Source organism: Suricata suricatta, chromosome 11, assembly GCF_006229205.1.
Source record: "Suricata suricatta isolate VVHF042 chromosome 11, meerkat_22Aug2017_6uvM2_HiC, whole genome shotgun sequence".
NCBI lineage: Eukaryota > Metazoa > Chordata > Mammalia > Carnivora > Herpestidae > Suricata > Suricata suricatta.
Window position 1 is genome coordinate 104462783 of NC_043710.1, and position 19633 is coordinate 104482415.

The following is a 19633-nucleotide window of genomic DNA, read 5'->3' on the forward strand; positions in this document are numbered from 1 at the left end:
TCTTGGATTCAGGTCAGGTCGTGATCTCACAGTTTTGGGAGTTCGAGCCCTGCGTGGGCCTCTGTGCCGACAGCAAGAAGCCCGCCTGAGATCCTCCGTGTCTCCTCTGCCCCACCCCCTGGACTCTCTGTCTCTCTCAGAACACATGACTGAACTTCAGAACAGAAGAAGAAAGGAATTCCTGCCAGCGCCCACAGCGACATACCCGCAATGTCCTGCCCGAGGTAGGAGCACCAGTGGCTCCTCATGATCTCAACGGCGTGCAGGTCATCCTTGGAGATGTCGTTGTTGATGATCAGGTGGATGCAGGGGATGACCAGCTCGTTCATCACACTGACGCCCTCGGTCACAGAGTGGTCATCGTTCGTTTCAAAGAGAGACGCTGCCCTGGCGTTCAGCTCCTGCAGATAAAAGGCAGAGGGGGGGGGGAGTCTGAGAAAGATAAATACCTGCGGCTCCCAAACTTTGCTGCACAGTGGGACTGCCTGGGCATCTGTAAAAGCCACTGACACCCCGTCCTGATGCTGATTTGACTGGTGTGCAGGTGACCGGGGCACTGGGATTCTTAAAAGCCCCTAAGGCGATTCTAAGGTAGCAACGTCTGTGACCACTTACCTAAACTTACAAGTCTAGGTCTTGCTTAACACATGCTTCTACTAAAAGGCCTAGTCAACGGCTCTCCGCCTCCGCTGAGCACCGCAATCACCTGCAGGAGACATGCTGACGCCCGGGCCCCTCTCCGGGGCCTCTGGCTTGACAGCCCGAGGAGGGAAAGCTCCCCACATGATCTGATGCGTACTGCGTGCTGAGAGCCATGATGGGAAGACCCCAAGTCCCTTTGCAAGCTGAGGAGGACATTCGAAATGCAATCCTATTTGTTGATTTAAAACATAAAAGCATGGCTCTGATAAAATTCAGATCCATCAAATCTCAAGGCCCTACTTTTAGCTTCAAAATGTCCTGCCACAACCTATACCTGATAGAGAAATCAAGGTATAAATCAGAAAACGAAGCTCTTGCGATGAATACACGTCGTGACTTCATCTCCTCCACCTGCATGAACTAGGCGGTGGCAGGAGTGCAGGCCCGACCCTCCCCAGGAAGGGCGATCCTGCGGGGTGTCAGGAGGACAGATGCAAGCTCACCATCTGAAGGCAAGCCGCCCCTCTGGAGTCCTCCGAAGGACAAGCGCCATCTAAGCCCTTGGGCAGGCAGAGGGGATACGGGTCTGCCATTCGCCGTGACTGCCAAATGCAAAACAGGCCAGGCCAGGTCTTCAATGTTGTTCGGCAGTGACAGTGACAGAACAGCGGGACCAACTTTTTTCCAAGCAGACGTCATGCCCGGCGTGGAGCCCGATGAGGGACTTGACCTCACAACCCTGAGATCAAGAGTCAGACACTTAACTGACTGAGCCACCCAGGAGCCCCAGCAGGGCCAATTTTTATGGTTTGTATCTTTAAAACAAAAACTGGAGTCTTGGGGCACCTGGATGGCCCAGTCAGTTAAGCGTCCGACTTTGGCTCAGATCATGATCGCGCAGCTCGTGAGTTCGAGCCCCACACTGGGCTGGCTGCTGTCAGCACAGAGCCCACTTCAGATCCTCTGTCTCCCTCTCTATCTGCCTCTCCCCTGATCATGGCTTCTCTCTCTCAAAAACAAACATTAAAAAAAATGGGAGCTCCTTAGTAATCACCAAAACCCTCATCTCCTAGCTTAGCAGGGAACATAGAGCATAGCATAGGGAACACTGCATTCCTTCCACACACATCTGCTGTGTTCTTACGACGTGCCAGGCACAGAGGAAACAGCTGAATAAGAAACGGATCTGTGAGGGGCGGCTCGGTGGTAGAGACTGTAACGCTTGATCTCAGCATTGTGAGTTTGAGCCCCACGTTCAGTGGGGAGATTACTTAAAAAGATAAAATCTTTAAAACAAAACACACACAGAAAAGAATAAGAAAAGGGTCTGTGTTCAGGTGACTCATAGTCCAGGGGAGAAGCACCACACTAAACCGTGTGAGGCAGGTGTGTGGAGAGGGCACGGAGAAAGGGGCGACTGGCTCTCACCCTAACTTCTCTCTGGGCTTCAAGAAGAATGATACTCATTTAAGTGGCCTAAAATAACCTGGTTCAATGTACAACTACTCCTAAGAGTTTAGAAAAATCTACAGCCTACCCGGGGTTATTTTGTTTTTTAAGCTGTATTTTTTCATGGCTTCAAGGAGCAGAGGTAAAGACAATAAAATAATACAAATCCGAAGGCGTTACCGAGCGTACGAACCAGAAGGCACTTTCGTCGGTACAAAGCGATGACGGATTCCTTGACCCCCCGGCGGGGCCCCTTGGTCAGCAGGGAGGCATTGCTCTGGTAGGCGTAGACCAGGTAGGAGAGGGCCTCTTGGTACCTTAGAAAGTGGCACATAAAGGGCAGCTGAGTGCTCCTTCTTTCTCCAAAATCTAGGGCTCAGGCCTCTCTGTTCCCCAGTACAGAAATTTGTGGCCGCGAGTTGGAACGATAATTGTCCTAAGGACCGGGGCAGCGTGGGACACTCTGACTGCAGCCACTGTCTGCTCTCCTTCAGACTGGCCAAGAGACCCAAGGCACTCGTGAAGCTTCCCTGGCCTTCTGTTTTCTTCAACTCGGCACCAGAGAAGGGGACGGCATGCTGACTAAGGTCCATGGCAACTCTGACATGCATTTTCTGAGTTCATCTTTATCACAAAAGAAAATCTAGCCATTACACCTTTTTGCCAACAAACCTACCACCACATAAAGGAGGAAAAGCCATATGTGATGGTTAGTGGAACGGCGGGCGAAGTACGGGCGCCCTGGCACGAGGGACCAGGCAGGGGATACTCGGCCACGGTTCTCTCTACTCCCAGGCGGCCACCCGAAGAGAACGGTGCCCTGACCAATAACCCGAGAGACATAAACGGCCAACGTACTTTCCTTTTTGGTAGAGTTCCAGCCCTGTGAGGAGGTACACAGACACCTTTCGAAACAAACTATAATCTTCGTGCCACTTCTGCAAAGGAATGACGACTGTTAGCGACGATGGTCACCATAAACTCTCTCTACGCTTCCCACCACTGAGTTTAAACTCTGTACAAGTATTTATTGAGCACGTATGGCCAGGCACAAAAACAACAAACACTAAAGCTTTTCGATAATGTGTTTAATTTACAACAAAAGCCCACTGTGCTCTGACCTTCACTTTCAATGACCTCTCGCCCCCCTGAGGGACAGAAGTATTTATTTCAGAGGAGCTCCAGAGTTTATCATCTTCGTTTCTGACACCCCCGCCCCCCATCAAAGCCCTGCGGTTCTGGGTTGAACAGACGCCTCTCAGGCTCTGACCAAACCGTGCACGTGCGGGGGACACCGAAGGACAAGGTTCCAGTCGCCCAGAAGAGCACCCAAGCTCAGCAGGTGCGGTGGGACCCCGGCAGGGGGCACAGAACATGCTTTCTCTTCCAACGCCCTGCTTTTTTGGGAAATCTGCAGTGATGTATGCATTTCTATGCATGGAAGTTTCATTTTGAAAACAGAAATATTAGCAAACGATGTATTATTCTAAAACAAACCCAAACCGAGAATCAGGAATTTTACTGCCTGGGTCCACGGCTGGAGAACGTATTGAAAGGAAGTGTTAATTTATTCTAATAGAAGGACTGAACAAAGAACCCGGCTACTCTGAGGGTTAGAGGTCATGGTCATTTATCCATTCGCATCTAATTGTGGGTTTTTGGGGAGCGGGAGGAGGCTCGTCAGTCTGTGATAACACAAAATGGTTACGTTTTTGCCTCCGGAGTTGATGTATTTGTTCAGTACACAGAGAGACTTCACCTTGTACTCTTCCATATTCATGTCGTCTGGACCAATCTCCTGCAGCTTGGCCTGCGCCACTTTCATGATGCTGATGGACCTGGATGGGTCAAGGTCAGAGAGCAGTGAGAGGGGAGGGCTCGGCCCTCCTGGCTGGGGGTCGCGGGGCCCCAGAAGCGGCCGGTGGCACGCCCGCATGTTTCCCCCACTCACCTTTCATCGTAGCTGAGGTTTTTATCTGCAAACTGCTCCAGGAGGGTCCGCTCCACCACCCGCTTAGGGGCCTCGTTTTGGAAAAAGTAGACAAGCACGTGCTGGAGCCGAGGGTCGCTGTGGGCGGTGGGCGCCTCCTTGGCCAGCTGGTAGAGCCGGGCGTACTCCTCGTGGAATGCCTGTGGACAAGGCCGGCGTGAGCACTGGGGCGCTGAGGCCTTCCGCTCACACCCCGATGCCTACGTCCGAGACGGTTCAGAACTCCAAGCAGAGTCTGGAGGAGCTCCTGCTGGGGAATCCCAGAGGCCAGTGCGGGACCTGGCAGCTGCCTGCCTGTCATGAGGGCTAAAACTCGCTGTGACACCACGGACACACTAAACTTGGGTAAGAAATTTGTCTTCCGCATAAAACTCTAAGGAAAACAAACATTTCGTTTTAATGAGTTTGGGCATATCCTGGAGTCCCAAGGACCTGAATTTTAAAAATGCACATGAATGCAATTTATTCAAGTACCTTACGTTTCATTCAGGTTCCTCGAAAGGCAGGGCCTGCTTTCTTATATCATCTTCTATCACGGCCCCCACGCCACAGGCAGCTCTGTTAACAGAGATCTCCTAAGGCCCACAACTGGCCCTCCAGGCTAGCTGTGATGCAGCTGGGCACAGCTCCAGGGCTGCATTCTCCCCAAGAGGGGGCGCTGTCGGTGGTGCAAGACCAGAAGCGGAGTTTTAGGTGTTAAAGAAGAACACATTTGATCTCATTCTTTACCATCTAATGGAATCATGGCTCCATTATTATGATACTTGTGGCGTAAGGATAATAGGTTAAAAAAACAGAGATACCTTAATAAGCCCTGCTTCAGACCCATCTCGGTCAAAGGTCTGACGGGCTTTAGCTATGGCCAGGATGACCCCTTGCATGGCAGGGCTCAGCATCACCTACCACGAGAAGGCACACAACACGGAGAGAAAAAGGAGAGAAGAAAAGTTCAAGAGAAGACTGAGCGACAGAGAGGCAAGTGGCCAGCTGAAGGGAAGAGGGACGGCGTGCCCGGCCGGCCCAGATCTGCACACCTGCCCACCCCACCGCCCCCCCCACACCCACACCCACGGCCCTGTCCCTGCGCAGCGTGTCGGGACCTTGCCCAAGACAGGCTGTTCCTACATATTCTGATTTTGTAGATGAACTAAGACGGACATCCGAAAACATCTACAAATGGCCGCTGCTGAAGAACCAAGTCAATTTATAGGTCTCCCAGCGGAAGCGTCCACGGTGAGCGTTCCAATTTCCTTCTGTAATCTGGGTATCCCAGGACAAATACTTCAGAGTTTTAACAAAAAATGTATAAATGTTTTATATTTAAAACAGTCTGGAAATTAGGCAATACGCCAATAGGACTTCATAAAATCAAAACCTCTCAATGATTTGAAAAGAAAAAAAAAAAAGAAAAGAAACCCTACAGGAAGAAACAAAACCCCGAGGGACAGGATTCATGACTGTTAGTGGGCAGTGACAACTGCAAAGGGGGTGAACCATAAATAACTTGGGGTCCAAAGCTTCCCAATTAAAAAGAACTTCAATTCACATTTGTTCTGCTCACTATGCCCAAGTGCAAGTTTGATTAGGAGGGGGGAAAATGGGCTAATATTACCAAAGACAAAGCCTCCTAATTGAAAAGGTGTTTTGGGTTTTTTTTTGGGGGGGGGGGGGGGGGTGGACCATAATACCAAAGATGGAACTAAATGTCGCCTTTCTGAGCCACCAGACCCTGCAGGGCCTCCGTGAGTACACGCCCGGGTAGGTCTATACCAGGGGCAGCGGGAACAAGGCTCTCTTTTAAAGAATCTAACTAAGGTCAAAACCAGATAGGCCCTCGTGTTCATCATTTGTTCCAACTGGGACTATTTGTTTCAATATGAACTATCGCCAAGCACGTTAAAGGAGTCTATGGGGCCACACGGGAAGGCGACCGAAGAGAGTGACACACAGCGGGGTCCTGCACTCGCCTCTGTACCTCCTCATCATATCCATCTGCGTCAGCTCTAACCAGAATCCTCCCCACACTGGGAATGTCCACTTCAGAGGCCGCAGAGTCGGGCTGGGCGGCAGATTCTGCGTCACCAGCCTTTAGGGGCGGCTCTGTCTGCCCTGCAGGGTTTGTCTCCGGGGGCATGGGCTTCTCGGGCTCAGCTTCCTGAAGCTGTGGCAGCAGGGTGGGAGGAAGAGTCAAAGAAAACAGGAGAAATGAAGAGGGGGTGGTTAGATGCAGCAGAGACACAGAATAATGGAAAGGCGGGGAACGGTGGCGATTCCGGCTGGCTGCCCAGCCCGCCTGGTGGCGGGCCCGCCTCGGTCCTCACCTCGCTCAGCGCGGCTTCCACGCCACCCTGCTCGTAGGCGTGTGCCGTGTTGGCAATCGCCTGCGCCGTCTGCTCCTTTGCGATCACGGCGTGCTCAGAGGACAAGCAGCGGACCCCGTGGGAAGAGGCTGCTGAGGGCTCTGATGGAGAATGGCACAAAGGAATTAGCAGGAATAAGCAATGTCTAGAACACTCTAAAAAAGGGCAAGCAAGGGGCGCCTGGGTGACTCAGGCTGTTCACTTGACTTCGGTTCGGGTCATGATCTCCTGGTTTGTGAGATGGAGCCTCGCATCCGGCTCTGCACTGACAGCTCAAAACCTGGAGCCTGCATCGCTTCTTGGCCTGTTGGCTAAGATCAAGCGTAAAACCTAGAGCCTGCTTCGGATTCTGGGTCTCCCTCACTCCCTGCCCCTCCCCTGCTTGTGTGCGTGCTCTCTCTCTCTTTCTCTCTCTCTCTCTCTCAAAAATAAATAAATTTTTTTTTAAAAAGACATAGTTTCATCTACAGCCCTTCTAATGGGCCTTAAAAAATAACTATGCAAATTTCCCCTCGAAACTAGTGACTCGAAGAGCTGTCCACTTCAACAAGAGCCCACAGTTGGGTCTGTAGAATTTAACATGCTCCCAACTTTGCGCTCTTTCTTGGTGTCAAGAAGCCTTCCCACAAACGGCCGCTGGTTTGCAGCGGTCTCCCTCGGAGAACCCTTCCTAACCCCATCATGCCTTCCCTGTGGCAAACCCGTGGAAACTGAACAGACTGAAAGTACAGGGAGTGGGTCTCTCTGATATTCTTTCTGCTCTTCAGCAAGGACACTCTGAAGCCACAAGCTGTTCCGTGAGACTGCGACACCCACTGGCTGCCACCGGGTCCCCGGCTGGCGTGCCCTGCCCGGATACCTGGGGACGTGGAGAACTCCTGTGTCGCTGAGCTGCCGGACGACTCCATCTGAGGGATCTTGCAGGACTGCTCTTCCTCCCACTCCTCCACCTCCTGCTCAAACCTCCAGTTATCTTCCTGAACGTAATGCTTCAGTTCCACAGACAGGGGGTCCACTTCCCCCAACATCTGATCTGAGTCAGCTGCAGCCGCCTCTGGGTCAAGAACAAAGAGTTAATAGGGAGTACCGCCCAGCAAAAGGTCACCAGGAATCAGAAAGTCCTTTCGAGAAAGAAGAAAAATAAGATACTCGGTGCTTTTTCTTACTCTACACGAAAAATACAAAATACATTCATAACCCAACAGAAGTAATGGCAACATAAAGCCAACAGTCACAGCACACCAGTAAGTGTGCCTGGCAGATGAACGGGTAGGCACGCATTGAATATCTGTTAGATGGATGGATGGATAGATGGATGGATGAGTTACAAAGAGTAAGAATTTGGAACAGAGGCCAATCACTGGCAAAATAGCAAGAACGGACCAAACGTTTCTTGGAAATCCAGAAAATCGTTAGAGCCCATGAAAATTTCAAGTAGAATAGTTTTGTCAGTGTAAACGCGACAACTATTATTGATAAGAATATCCATCTCAAGATGGTTAGAAATGAATTCCATGACATTTATACTGTCTCAAGTGTCACACAAGCAAGCGCTACCAGAAAGCCTCGGGACACAGCAGTTAGACGGTGTGTAACACCTGTGGGATAATTAAAGGCTCTGATGAAAAATGACAAGGATATCAAGGACATAATAAATTTCATTTCTAATCCTGTGACTAAATCAAAATAGAAAACCCTACAGGAGAACAACACATCCACTTCCTGGTTGCCATTAACTAGTCTTTTCATTAGGAAAATGACAGCTTCTACTTATGTGTTTCTACCAGAGAAGAATGAACCATATGTGTGATAACAAGGCTCCCACACACATGACCAACAATAGTCCCGTCATCTGTATGCCCCCCACAAGCAGCTGTCCCGCTTTCGTGTGCAAAGATGCCATTATGAAGATCAGCTACTGCTAAGTGATCATTCTCTCCATCCCCTGGCCCCCCAGCCACACTGCACACCAGAAAGACAATGGGCTCCCTGGACAAAATGCCTTCTGTGTGTTCTTACTTATTCAACAGAGTACAGTCTGAAAAGGCTTTCCATGCTTTAGGATGTGAAATGCTGGTCACAAGACCTCTTCCAGAAAATGCAAAAGGAAGAGAGAGTAATGTAAATGCAAGGCGGCACAGAACTGGGAGTCGGAATTGGATCTGAATCTTGGCCTGCCATCTAAGTGGCTATATGACTCTGGACGAGCAGAGTGCCCAGAACATGTAGGTGATAAGAGTTTCTACTGTGTCTTTTAGAGTTCTAAGTTATTAGAGAAATAAAGTTTGAAAGCATGTCGTAAGGAGTAAAGTTCCAATATAAGTGATAATGATGATTGCTCTTAGAATCAGTAGTATTATAAGGGGTATGAAATTATTCAGGCAAATCTACTCGTAAAATTTAGCTACTCTCAAAGGACACAAAACTGTGTGCACCAAGATGGCACTAAATAAGGAACAAATTAGAGACGATGTCAAAAGTCTGTCAATGGGAAGCTGGCTTCATGAATTATATGCATATTCCATGCAACGGAACGACTGTGCAGCCGTTAAAAACAAAGCGTTGGTTCTATTTATAAAAATACAGAGATCCCGGGGATGCCTGGGTGGCTCAGGCAGGTAAGTGTCTGACCCTTGGTCTCAGCTCAGGTCATCATCTCATGGCTGGTCAGTCTGAGCCCTGTATCGTGCTCTGTGCTGGCAGCGCAGAGCCTGCTTGGAATTCTCTCTCCCCCTCTCCTTGCATGCTTTCTCTCGCTCTCTCTCAAAATAAATAAGTAAACTTTAAAAAGTAGAGAGAGATCACTGATACACAAGAGGGTTGGAAAAGATGCAGGGTAGGATGGAAAAACATCCCATTTGGGGGAAAATGCGGTGTGGACAGACGCCAACAAATAAAATCTACATCCGCCTACCTCACTTCCTGAATAAGACATAAGAGAACTAAAGAATGGATACATGCCAGGCTCCAGGATGGAAGCAAGAAAGCAAACTTACTTGTTTTCATTCTCTTTTGCACTGTATTTTTTAAATGCATTATTATTTTATAGTAAGTCCTAAGTCAGGGGTGCTTGGCTGGCTTAGTTGGTTAAGTGACCAGCTCTTGGTTTCGGCTCAGATCATGGTCTCATGGTTTTTGAGCTTGAACCCTGAATCAGGCTCTGTGCTGGCAGTGTGGAGCCTGCTTGGGATTCTCTCTCTTCGCTCTCTGCCCCTCGCCCACCCACTCTGTCTCTCTCTCAAATATAAATTAGCTTAAAAAATTAAAAACAGGGGCGCCTGGGTGGCTCAGTCGGTTAAGCATCCAGCTTTGGCTCAGGTCATGATCTCACAGTTTGTGGGTTTGAGCCCCGCATCAGGCTCTGTGCTGACAGCTCAGAGCCTGGAGTCTGCTTCCGATAATGTATCTTCCTCTCTCTCAGACCCTCCCCTGATTGTGCTGTCTCTGTCTCTCAAAAATAAATAAAAAACATTAAAAAAAATTTTTTTAATAATAAAAATTTTTAAAAAACAAAAAAATAAGTCCCAGTTTAAAAAACCAAACAAACAGAAAGACTATCAGACTGTCCCTTCTGTGAGCGTCCGCTCCTCCCCGGCTCCAGCTCCCGGGAGGCTGTTTTACCTGCACTGAAGTGTGGCAGCTTGTCATTGATGTACATCAGGCAGTAAGCACTAACGTTCCTCAGGCCCCCATAGGAATCTCTTTCAAGTTCTTCCCAGGAAGATTCGGTCACCGAGATGTCATTGTACTTGAGCCAGACTTGTCGGGGCTGATTGTAGACATAGGCCCAGTAGTGTCCTGCGTTGGCTTGTCCTTCGTGAACGAGCACTGCGTGCAGGCGGTAAGGCACCTGCCGGCCAGAAGGCACACTCCTGAGTCAGGCAGCATGAGCGAGACAGTGTCTGTCACTAACTTCAAGCTAACTGCCAGCTGTCAGACATAAGAAAACTGACTATTTCGACACGTGTTTGATACAGGGTTAATATCGAAACACCTTGCTGATTCCAGAGGAAGTGACAACAACACAGCCTCGGAATCTGCTGATTATGTTTCGATTCCTGAAGCTTTAAAGCCACACGGCTGAATGAGATGGCATCTTTGATGACTCTTTACATCCCTAAAATCCCAGCTCTGAAGTCAAAGACAACGCAGACCTATCTATTGCCCCCAATTCCAAACTCAGTTTACCTGAACATAGAATCAACTTCACCGCTCATGCTGAGAAAAGACGTACTGTCTTTGGGACCTGCTGCGGGTTGAGCGGCGCTCTCGTTTTATGCTGATTTTATTTGGTACCAAATTTCAAGTTAGCCCATTTCATCATGACTCAGTCATACAGCCCCCATATGTCTTCTTCCAAGGGATCCACCCACCTCCCTGGGGTGAAGACCCTTTCAACTACACACTATTTGTTTCCAATGTTTGAAAAGCATGTGTTCTTTTTCAATACGGAGAACACAGAGCAATGCTTAAGGTGCCAAGTCAGCACTGAGGAAAATGGAAAACCAGCCAGAGAATCAAGGTAAACCTGTATTCAATCAGTATCTTGGCATGTTTTCACTGGCGGTGCAATTTCTGAAAGGACACAGAAGTGCACATGAAGAAAACGCAAGCCTCCCATGGCATGCTCCGGCTGCGCCCCCACGAGGCCTGGGACCGGACGGGCCCTCCTCCCCGCCTTGCACACAGGAGCCCCGACCGGAGCACCCCTTCCTCTGGGTGCCCACAAGGTGATTCTAAACAAAAGTCCAGGCGGACAGTAAGAAGTTCTGCCCTGGCCACATTCTGTTCCAGACTTAGGAGGGAAATTAAGCTGGAAAGCACACTGCTAAGCAAAGCGTCGCTCAGGACAGGGTGTGGTGGGAAGGGTGGGCGACCAGTCCCTGGCGGGGGTTTTCTCCACCACGTGACTTAAACTCCCGCGTTAGGAGAAAAATTTTTTAATTTATAGTTTATTGTCAACTTGGCTTCCATACAACACCCAGTGCTCTTCCCCACAAGTGCCCTCCTCCGTGACCATCACCGCCTTCCTCTCTCCCCCTCCTGCCCTGTTTATTTTCAGTATTCAAGAGTCTCTCATGATTTGCCTACGAGAAAACTTTTAACACTTGACGGTAAGCCTTTCTACTGTATGAAAAAATACCAGGCGGCAGAATCAAAACAAATGCATGTTAAATGTTATTGTTCATGGAAGATATATTCCATCTTTGGGCCTAAAAATAAACAGAAAAAGATCTATTTCTGTCCTAAGTCTATTCGTATGACTCAGTCTCAACGAAAACTAGCAGATTTGCTTCTTCATCTGCCATCTCCACACGAGGACACGCCCTGACTACTGTCCCACCGAATTCATTCTACCTGACGAAGCAGAGGGTCACAGTACATCTGCTCAATAGTCTGTGTGGTGCTTGCGATACAGTTCTTTAAATCTGTAAAAAAAAAAAAAACCACAACAGAAAAAAAACTTAGTTAAAGCGATTCCATTCCACACCGCATCTCTGTCCCTGGCGCTCCGGTGACCTCAGCTTTGCTCTGTGAGCCACATAGGACCGGAGGCTTCTGAAGCAGCTTAGTGCTTTAGGTTACACACACTGCTAAGCAAAATGGGAACTGTGTTCAACAACTTCAGTTCAACACAATTTGACATTTCAACACAATTCCCATTAAGGTTTTAAAAAGTTCTCCCTTATAATCGGCACCAAAATTTCCCCCCAAAGAAGCAGTCTCTGTTTAGAAAAAGACCTTATTGGGTCACTTGGGGTATAAAAATACATGTCCCTCATACGCAACCAGAGAAGGCAGAGCTGAGATTTCTGTGATAAGAACTTAGGAGGAATCTGAATTTGATGATTTGATTCGATTTGACTGATGTGATTTGACTGATGTGATTATTTTATTTATTTTAATGTTAATTTATTTTTGAGAGAGAAAGAGTGCGAGCAGGTGAGGTGCAGAAAGAAGGGCTCAAAGGATCCAAGGCAGGCTCTGTGCTGACAGCAGAGAGCCCAATGCAGGGCTTGAACTCATGAACCATAAGATTATGACCTGAGCTGAAGTCAGATGCTCAACTGACTGATCAACCCAGGTGCCCCTAATGATGATGATAATGATGACATATATTCATTCATTCATTCATTCATTCATTCTTCATAAAGGACCTTTAAAAACAGAATGCTGAATGGGGCGCCTGGCTGGCTCAGTCAGTTAAGTGTCCGACTCTTAATTTTGGTGAGTTCAACTCGCACATCAGGCTCTATGCTGACGGTGCAGAGCCTTCTTGGGATTCTTTGTTTCCCTCTCTCTGCCCCTCCCCTGCTCATGCTCTTTCTCTCTCTTTCTCTCTCTCAAAAGGTAAATAAGCACTAAAAAAATAAAACTAAAAACAGAATGCTGAATAATTCCATTTTACATTGCATGCACTGCTAATTCTCTGCCTAATTAGCCTTCAGTAAAACATACTTCATATAGACAAGACTTTTTTTTTTAATGTTTACTTATTTATTCTGAGAGAGGGGAAGAGAGACAGAGTGAGCAGAGGAGGGGCAGAGGGTGGTGGAGAGAAAGAATCCCATGCAGGCTCAATGCATTATCAGTGCAGAGCCAGACGCAGGGCATGAATCCACGAACCGTGAGATCATGACCTGAGCCGAAGTCAGACTCTTTACCAACTGAGCCACCCAGACGCCCCTAGACAGGACTTTGGAAAGCAGAGATCTAAGAGAGCTAAATTTGAAGTTTGGGTCAACGAAAGGCAGAGTTCACGTGAACTACAGGAGCAGAAGTCAGCAGACATGGAAAAATCCCAGCTGAAGGTTATCGGATGCATCTAACCATACCAGGAGTTCCCAGAAAGTTTGAGGAGGGTTTCTAGGCGGGGTCTTTCCACAGTGTATAATGGGAGGAACCAAAAGAAGTCCCAGTCCCCGTGTCAGATTCACGCATCTCTCCACCATTTATGCCTAACTCCCGGCAGAAAGGGAAAGAGAAACGGTGTGACAAGTTTCGAAAGAGCCGACCTTGAATATCTTGTTCAATCTCACTCCTCCACCTCTGAAGACAGGTCTTAACGAAGTTTATCTCCTCCTCGGTGACAGTTCGAGGGGCTGGCTGTACGGGCATTTCCGTGGAAGACCGGGGCGATGTAAGTGGCTTATTCGGTGCCTGAGACTTGGGTAGAGAATCTTCAGAAGAAAAGGTACCTTCAACATCCTGAGAAGGGCTTTCTTTACTCGTACTGAAAGAGGATAAAAATCATGTTGACATGATAATTTCCAAAATACGCCTTGGCCTCAGTTAACGTGCTTCTGGAGCGACCTGCTCTACGGAAAAGCGCAGCTGTGACTGGGTGAGGGTTTGCTGAGTGAAGGCACCGAGCCAGGCCGTGTCTTTATACACATCGTCTCCTTTAACACACTTGCTGATGAGGCAGATAACTGTTATTCTCAGCAATTACAACTATAACTACCTAAGGTTTAGAAAATTAAGCAATTTACCCAAGCTCCGCCACTACTAAATGATGGGATTTAAACCCAGATCTGAGTCTGTGGTTCATGCTCCCTAACTACTTCTTGTAAGGAGGCACAAGAAGGATAAATATCATACAATTTCACTCATGTGTGGAATTTAAGAAACAAAACCGATGAACATAGGGAAGGGAAGGAAAAATAAGATAAAAAGAGAGAGGGGAAGCAAACCCATAAGAAACTGTATTTAATACAGAGAACTGAGGGTTGCTGGTAGGGTGCTGGGTGGGAAGATGGGCTAGGTGGGTGATGGGCACTGAGGAGGGCACTTGTTGGGATGAGCACTGGGTGTTAGATGGAAGTGATGAATCACTAAATTCTACTCCTGAAATCATTATTACACTGTATGTTAACTAACTTGGATTTAAATTATAATTAAAAATTTTTTTTTTATAAAACTGACAACAGGGGTGCCTGGGTGGCTCAGTTAGTTAAGTGTCCCAACTTTGGCTCAGGTCATGATCTCACGGTTCATGGGTTTGAGCCCCGCGTTGGGCTCCATGCTGATGGCTCAGAACCTGGAGCCTGTCTTCAGATTCTGTGTCTCCCTCTCTCTCTGACCCTCTCCTACTCATGCTGTCTCTCTCTTTCTCTCAAAAATAAATAATATAAAATAAATAAAATAAAAAAATAAAAACTGGCAACAGAAAAAAAAATATATATATATATAAAGAAGGGACAAGAAGGAAGATTTCAAAGAAAAAATTAGACTGGAAGAATCAAAGAATTAACTAGAGTTTCCACAGTGCAGATAACTGAATAAAATATACAGAAACGACAATTATGAAGTATGGACTTTTTTTTTTCAGTGGATTCTACTGATTCTGTTAGCCGGAACACATACATCGAACCTGACCCGAGCTGGAAGGGACTCGGAGGGCTCATGTCACTCGGGCTCCCTGTTCCTTCACTAGGTAAGCCCCTGTTGGCTGTCCTCTTCACCTTCTAGCCAGGTTGTTTGTTTTGTTTTGTTTTACATGTTTTGATTGCCTACTCAAGAATAAATCTTTCCCTGAGGTTGACTTGGTTGAGTATCCTCAGCGGATGCGAGAATGAGATGTTCTGGAAGATCGGGGCTGGAGTGGCGGCTTGCTTACAGCTAGTTACAAACAAGTAGTCCTGGGGGGACAGGAACGCCACTGCAGACGGTTCAGAAGCCCCTGAAATCATCCCAACCATCCCGTGGGCAAGACAAGTGAGTGCCGCGCCCTACTAGGAATTAGGACGACTCTCACCTGAGTAGAAGCAAACTCACCCCTTTAAAGACAAAGAACTCACAGCCCTTGGAGTTTTTATCAGGTGGGAAGATGGTGCCCAGTTCAAATCAAACAACAACAACAAAAAAACCGCAACATTTACTACCTCTTTTTCAATCTTTTCTTAAAAAATTTTATTTTTAAGTAATCTCCACACCCAATGTGAGGGTCGAACTCACAACCCCGAGATAAAGAGTCTCATGCTCCCCGGGCTTACGCCAACCAGGTACCCCCGGCCCCCCACCATGTGCACTATGTATTTGTTTACATTACCTCTCCTTGGATGCCAGGTCAGAAACTGGGCAGTGCGCTGAAGAAAGCGGTGACGTCATGTGGTCAGTTTGAGACGCGGAGCTCTCTGAGGCAGGTTTTGTACTAGCAAATTCGATAACGTATTTCAGCATGTCCGGGAGTGGAAACCGAGCTGGGCCTGAGCCGTACTTCACATACCTAAGACGCAAAGACAATGGTGCGCTGACTAGCCAGGTCTGTCTAGTACTTTGTGGCTTGCTGACAAGAGGTCTGTCACTGTGTAGAGTCCACGGTATTTGATGCGTCACTCAAACAATCCAGCACGTGAACGTTCTCTAACTACAAAAGTAGAAACTGGGAACAATCTACGTGATTACACCTGGCAGAAAACATTTCAAATGAGCTCCTAATTCAGGTCATATCTGTTGTGCATTCTCTTGACATCATATCACATCTAGGGTCTGGTCGAAAAAGTAAATTCTATCTCTTAAAGGAAAACAGATATTTTACCAGGACTCAACTCCGCAAATAATGTCTGTGAAAGGGTATCCGAGGGTTTATTCTTTGCTGCCCTTTAGACCGCCTACTGAGAAATTAAGGAAAATGATAAGAGAGCCAGTTGGAAATGAAGAGAAGGTGTTGATAAAGGTCAGAGTTTAAGAAAACCGGCAAATCTTTCTTCGGCAGGGTCCCCAGGACCCTATTACTCATGCACTCATTCAACAGCATAGGCCAGCCACAAATTGTTGAAGGTTTCTTTGTGGTCAGTAAATAATAAATACCTTCATTATATAACCAAAATAATTAATGAATTATTTTAATAATCCCCAATATTCTGCCATCACCAGCACACGTTATGCCCAATAAAAAGATATACTGTTGAAGTCATAAACTATAATTCACTATTGTGGACAGAATTTAAATGGGACGGGTTGACTGGTTGGTACAGACAAACCCTATAATTACGGGGTTCCACTGACCAAGGGATAGAGAGGCACTTTGTATTTTGCTTCTCAAATAAAGTGAAAAAATGAAGCAGGTACAGAACTAGGAAGAAAGGAACTTGTGTCCCTATCAAAAAGGGCATTTTGAAATGAAACTGCTAATGGAAAACAAAGGGTAAGGCAATTCAAAGCCAAGCACGTGTTAAAGGGTACGTAGCGAAGACACTTCATCCTTGCTAATTTAAAGACGAAGTAGAATTAGCATCTGGCTGCCACAGAGACTTGAGGCTTTCACTGGAAAGGATGTCAAATATTTAAACTCGAGCAACCTTAGAGAACTGTACCATTTCTTTAGATGTATTTTTTTGCTTTTATTTAGCTGCTATCAGCTTATCTGAACTCGAGTCACCTTTCAAATCTACTTTCTCTATGAAGTCTTCCTTCCATATCCCAGCCCCCAACTTCCCCGCTGTGAGCTTCTACAGGACAGGACCTGAACTTCCTGTCTATACCACAGACACGGTTAACATGTCTTCAGAAGCACACAGTGTTTGTCGAAAGAATTAATTTACACGTGACTGGCCTGGACCAAAGAAAACATTTTCTTACTAGAAATGCAACATAGATATGATACGGCTGAGGACTTGAAGTCATCATTTTACACATCATTTAAGTCATCATAACCCTCTTCCCAGGTTTTCTGTACTTTAGTAGGATACTTATATAAAACTTCAGCGACAGTTTTTCTCTAAGAAACTTATCTTCAAATTTCTGACATCATCAGTTTCCTGTTCTGCTGAATTCCTTTAGACCTAAGTACCTCATACAAAGCAGCACCTCTGTTAAGTTAGTAAAATCAAAGCAAAAGTCGTTTCAAAGAAGATGTCTAGGCTTTATGTAAGTCATCTCATCTTTAATATTATACTGAGGTATCTCAGAGAAGAAATGGTGAACTTTTTTGGTTTTATTTAATGATGAAAGTACTGCACACGCCTAGCAAGAAAACTCAAACACAAAAGAGTGTAAAACAAATTAATGAAATTTATCCAGCCTGTCTTGGTTCTACTGCTTACTAGTATCCATTAAAAGTTTATTTTTCCCAGGAGCAGGTCACAATAGATAAGCAATTTTTAAAAATTACCCAAATAAAGTTATCTGAGATTTTAAAAGTCATTTAATTTTTTTAAGATTTTATTTTTTAAAAGTAATCTCTACACCCAATATGGGGCTCAAACCCGTAACTACAAGATCAAGAGTCACATGCTCCACCAACTGAGCCATGCACGTGCCCTTTAAAAGTCTTTTTATTTTTTTTTTTAAATAGTATCCTACTACATAAAATGCTCCTATCCTCTGTTTTAAAATCTAAATAAGCTAGAATGCCCTGTTGGTTACTGGCAAATTGAGTTTTTCTGAGTTATAATACATCAAGTACATTTGGTTTTATAAAAACAAATATTTCCAATCTTACAAAGCATCACTGAAACCTTAATAGTAATACATAATCGCACACAGAGTCCTGTAAATCACCTCCAGGACAGTATTTAAGGAATTAACCCTCAGTTTAAGTCTATATTAAGAAAAGTACATAACTGATCACTGCATATCTTGGATTAGCTCTTCCCAAGTGGGAAAGAGGAAGCTAAAGATGGGGACCCACAGATGCAGGGTCTTGAGCTGGTGTGGAACGTGCTGGAAATGACAGTCCATGGGATTTCCGTCGTAAATGCTCAACAGCGGGATCTATCTTCACTAGTAAGAGATTAAACTGACTCCTCCTCAAGAAATAATGGCATGATGCCAAAGAAATATTAAGTGCAAAACAAATGAACAACGTGGGAAAATGTCCTCCAGAAGACAGAGGACTTTCTGTGTGTCAGAACTATCAGCCCTCTGAGCCATTTAGCACTGCTCCAGGGAGAACAGCAGTTTGGTTTTGTTTTTATCTTTCCCAGAGACTTAAGAAACCACCTTCCCAACACAGAGGGACTGCAGCACTGTGACAGTTCCCTCTGTCATATTTGTGAAGAAGACGGCAAAGGGAGCAGAATGAACAAAGGGCGTCAGGGCACCGCCAAGGGCTGACGGCCTGACTCGGCGTCCTGTGAGACTCTGGGACTACTGTTTGCCCGTGGATACCGCCAATCCATCTTAAAGACTGCTTCACATTTAGAAAAGAATTTTTCTTAGCTATTTTATAAAACACACTAGTTAATACTTCAATTCTGAATTTATTTTTAAATATAAGCAAATTACCTGACTTTCATCTTCTTTTACATTTCTAAGTAAAACGGTGTCACGACTCACCTTTCCAGCTTTTGCTGCAGAACTTTTATTTCCTCCTTCAGCTTTCGAATACACTCTCTCTTACTTCGAATTAGCTCTTTGCTCTTGTACATGTACCTAAGCAAATAACACCACCACAAACACCATTTATATTTAAAAGCATTGGTGGCACACAGTGTCAGCAAACAAGGTATCAAGGAAACTTCCTCAAACAGACAAAGGGCATCTATGAAAACACATAACTAACATCATAATGGCGAAAGACTGGAAGCTTTCCTCCTCAGATCAGAAACAATTCAAGGAGGTCCACTCCTGTCTCTTCCACTACATGTTTTTACTGGAGGCCTGGCCAGTGCAATAAGGAAGGAAGGGAAGGAAAGAGAGAAAGGAGGGAGGAGAGAGAGATAAAGAAAGAGAGGGAGGAAGGAAGGAAGAGGGGGAGGGAGGGGAGAAAGAGAGAAAGAAAGAAGGAAGAAAGAGAAAGAAAAGACAGAAAGAAAGAAAAGAAAAGAAAAAAGAAAAAAAGAAATCAAGAAAAGGTATACAAATAGCAAAGGAAAAAGTAAAACTGCCTTTTGTTGCAGATGACAAGCTGGCTACATGAAAAGTATCAAAGAATTTACAAAAACGCATCAGAACTAGTGAGTGAGTTTACCCAGGGGATACAGAAGTGCTGATGCATAGGGGCACATGTACCCCAATGTTCAGAGTGGCACTTTCTACAATAGCCAAATCATGGAAAGAGCTTAAATGTCCATCACCTGATGAATGGATCAAGAAGATATGGTTTATATATGCAATGGAGTATTATAGGACAATGAAGAAGAATGACATCTGGCCATTTGTAGGAAAGTGGATGGACCTCGAGGGTGTCATGCTAAGCGAAATAAGTCAGGCAGAGAAGGACAGATACCACATGTTTGCACTCATA

At 46.1% G+C, this 19633-nt stretch overlaps 1 protein-coding gene across 13 annotated transcripts in view; it reads right to left on the minus strand.

The window, feature by feature from the left end:
- USP28 (ubiquitin specific peptidase 28) overlaps positions 1 to 19633 on the minus strand; it is a 44330-nt gene that overhangs the window by 2370 nt on the left and 22327 nt on the right. For 8 of the 13 annotated variants that reach the window (XM_029956297.1, XM_029956294.1, XM_029956300.1 and 5 more), the window contains 14 exons: positions 18724 to 18819; positions 15494 to 15670; positions 13458 to 13675; positions 11800 to 11870; positions 10063 to 10291; positions 7301 to 7495; positions 6403 to 6542; positions 6057 to 6242; positions 4885 to 4980; positions 4043 to 4221; positions 3851 to 3929; positions 2950 to 3029; positions 2285 to 2408; positions 206 to 401 (listed from right to left, as the gene is read on the minus strand). In XM_029956297.1, the coding sequence (XP_029812157.1) occupies positions 206 to 401; positions 2285 to 2408; positions 2950 to 3029; positions 3851 to 3929; positions 4043 to 4221; positions 4885 to 4980; positions 6057 to 6242; positions 6403 to 6542; positions 7301 to 7495; positions 10063 to 10291; positions 11800 to 11870; positions 13458 to 13675; positions 15494 to 15670; positions 18724 to 18819 (2066 nt within the window). Of the gene's footprint in view, positions 1 to 205; positions 402 to 1145; positions 1382 to 2271; positions 2409 to 2949; positions 3030 to 3850; positions 3930 to 4042; positions 4222 to 4884; positions 4981 to 6056; positions 6243 to 6402; positions 6543 to 7300; positions 7496 to 10062; positions 10292 to 11799; positions 11871 to 13457; positions 13676 to 15493; positions 15671 to 18723; positions 18820 to 19633 lie in introns of those variants that run through there. The other 5 variants (XM_029956299.1, XM_029956298.1, XR_003915173.1 and 2 more) reach the window with 4 other exon arrangements.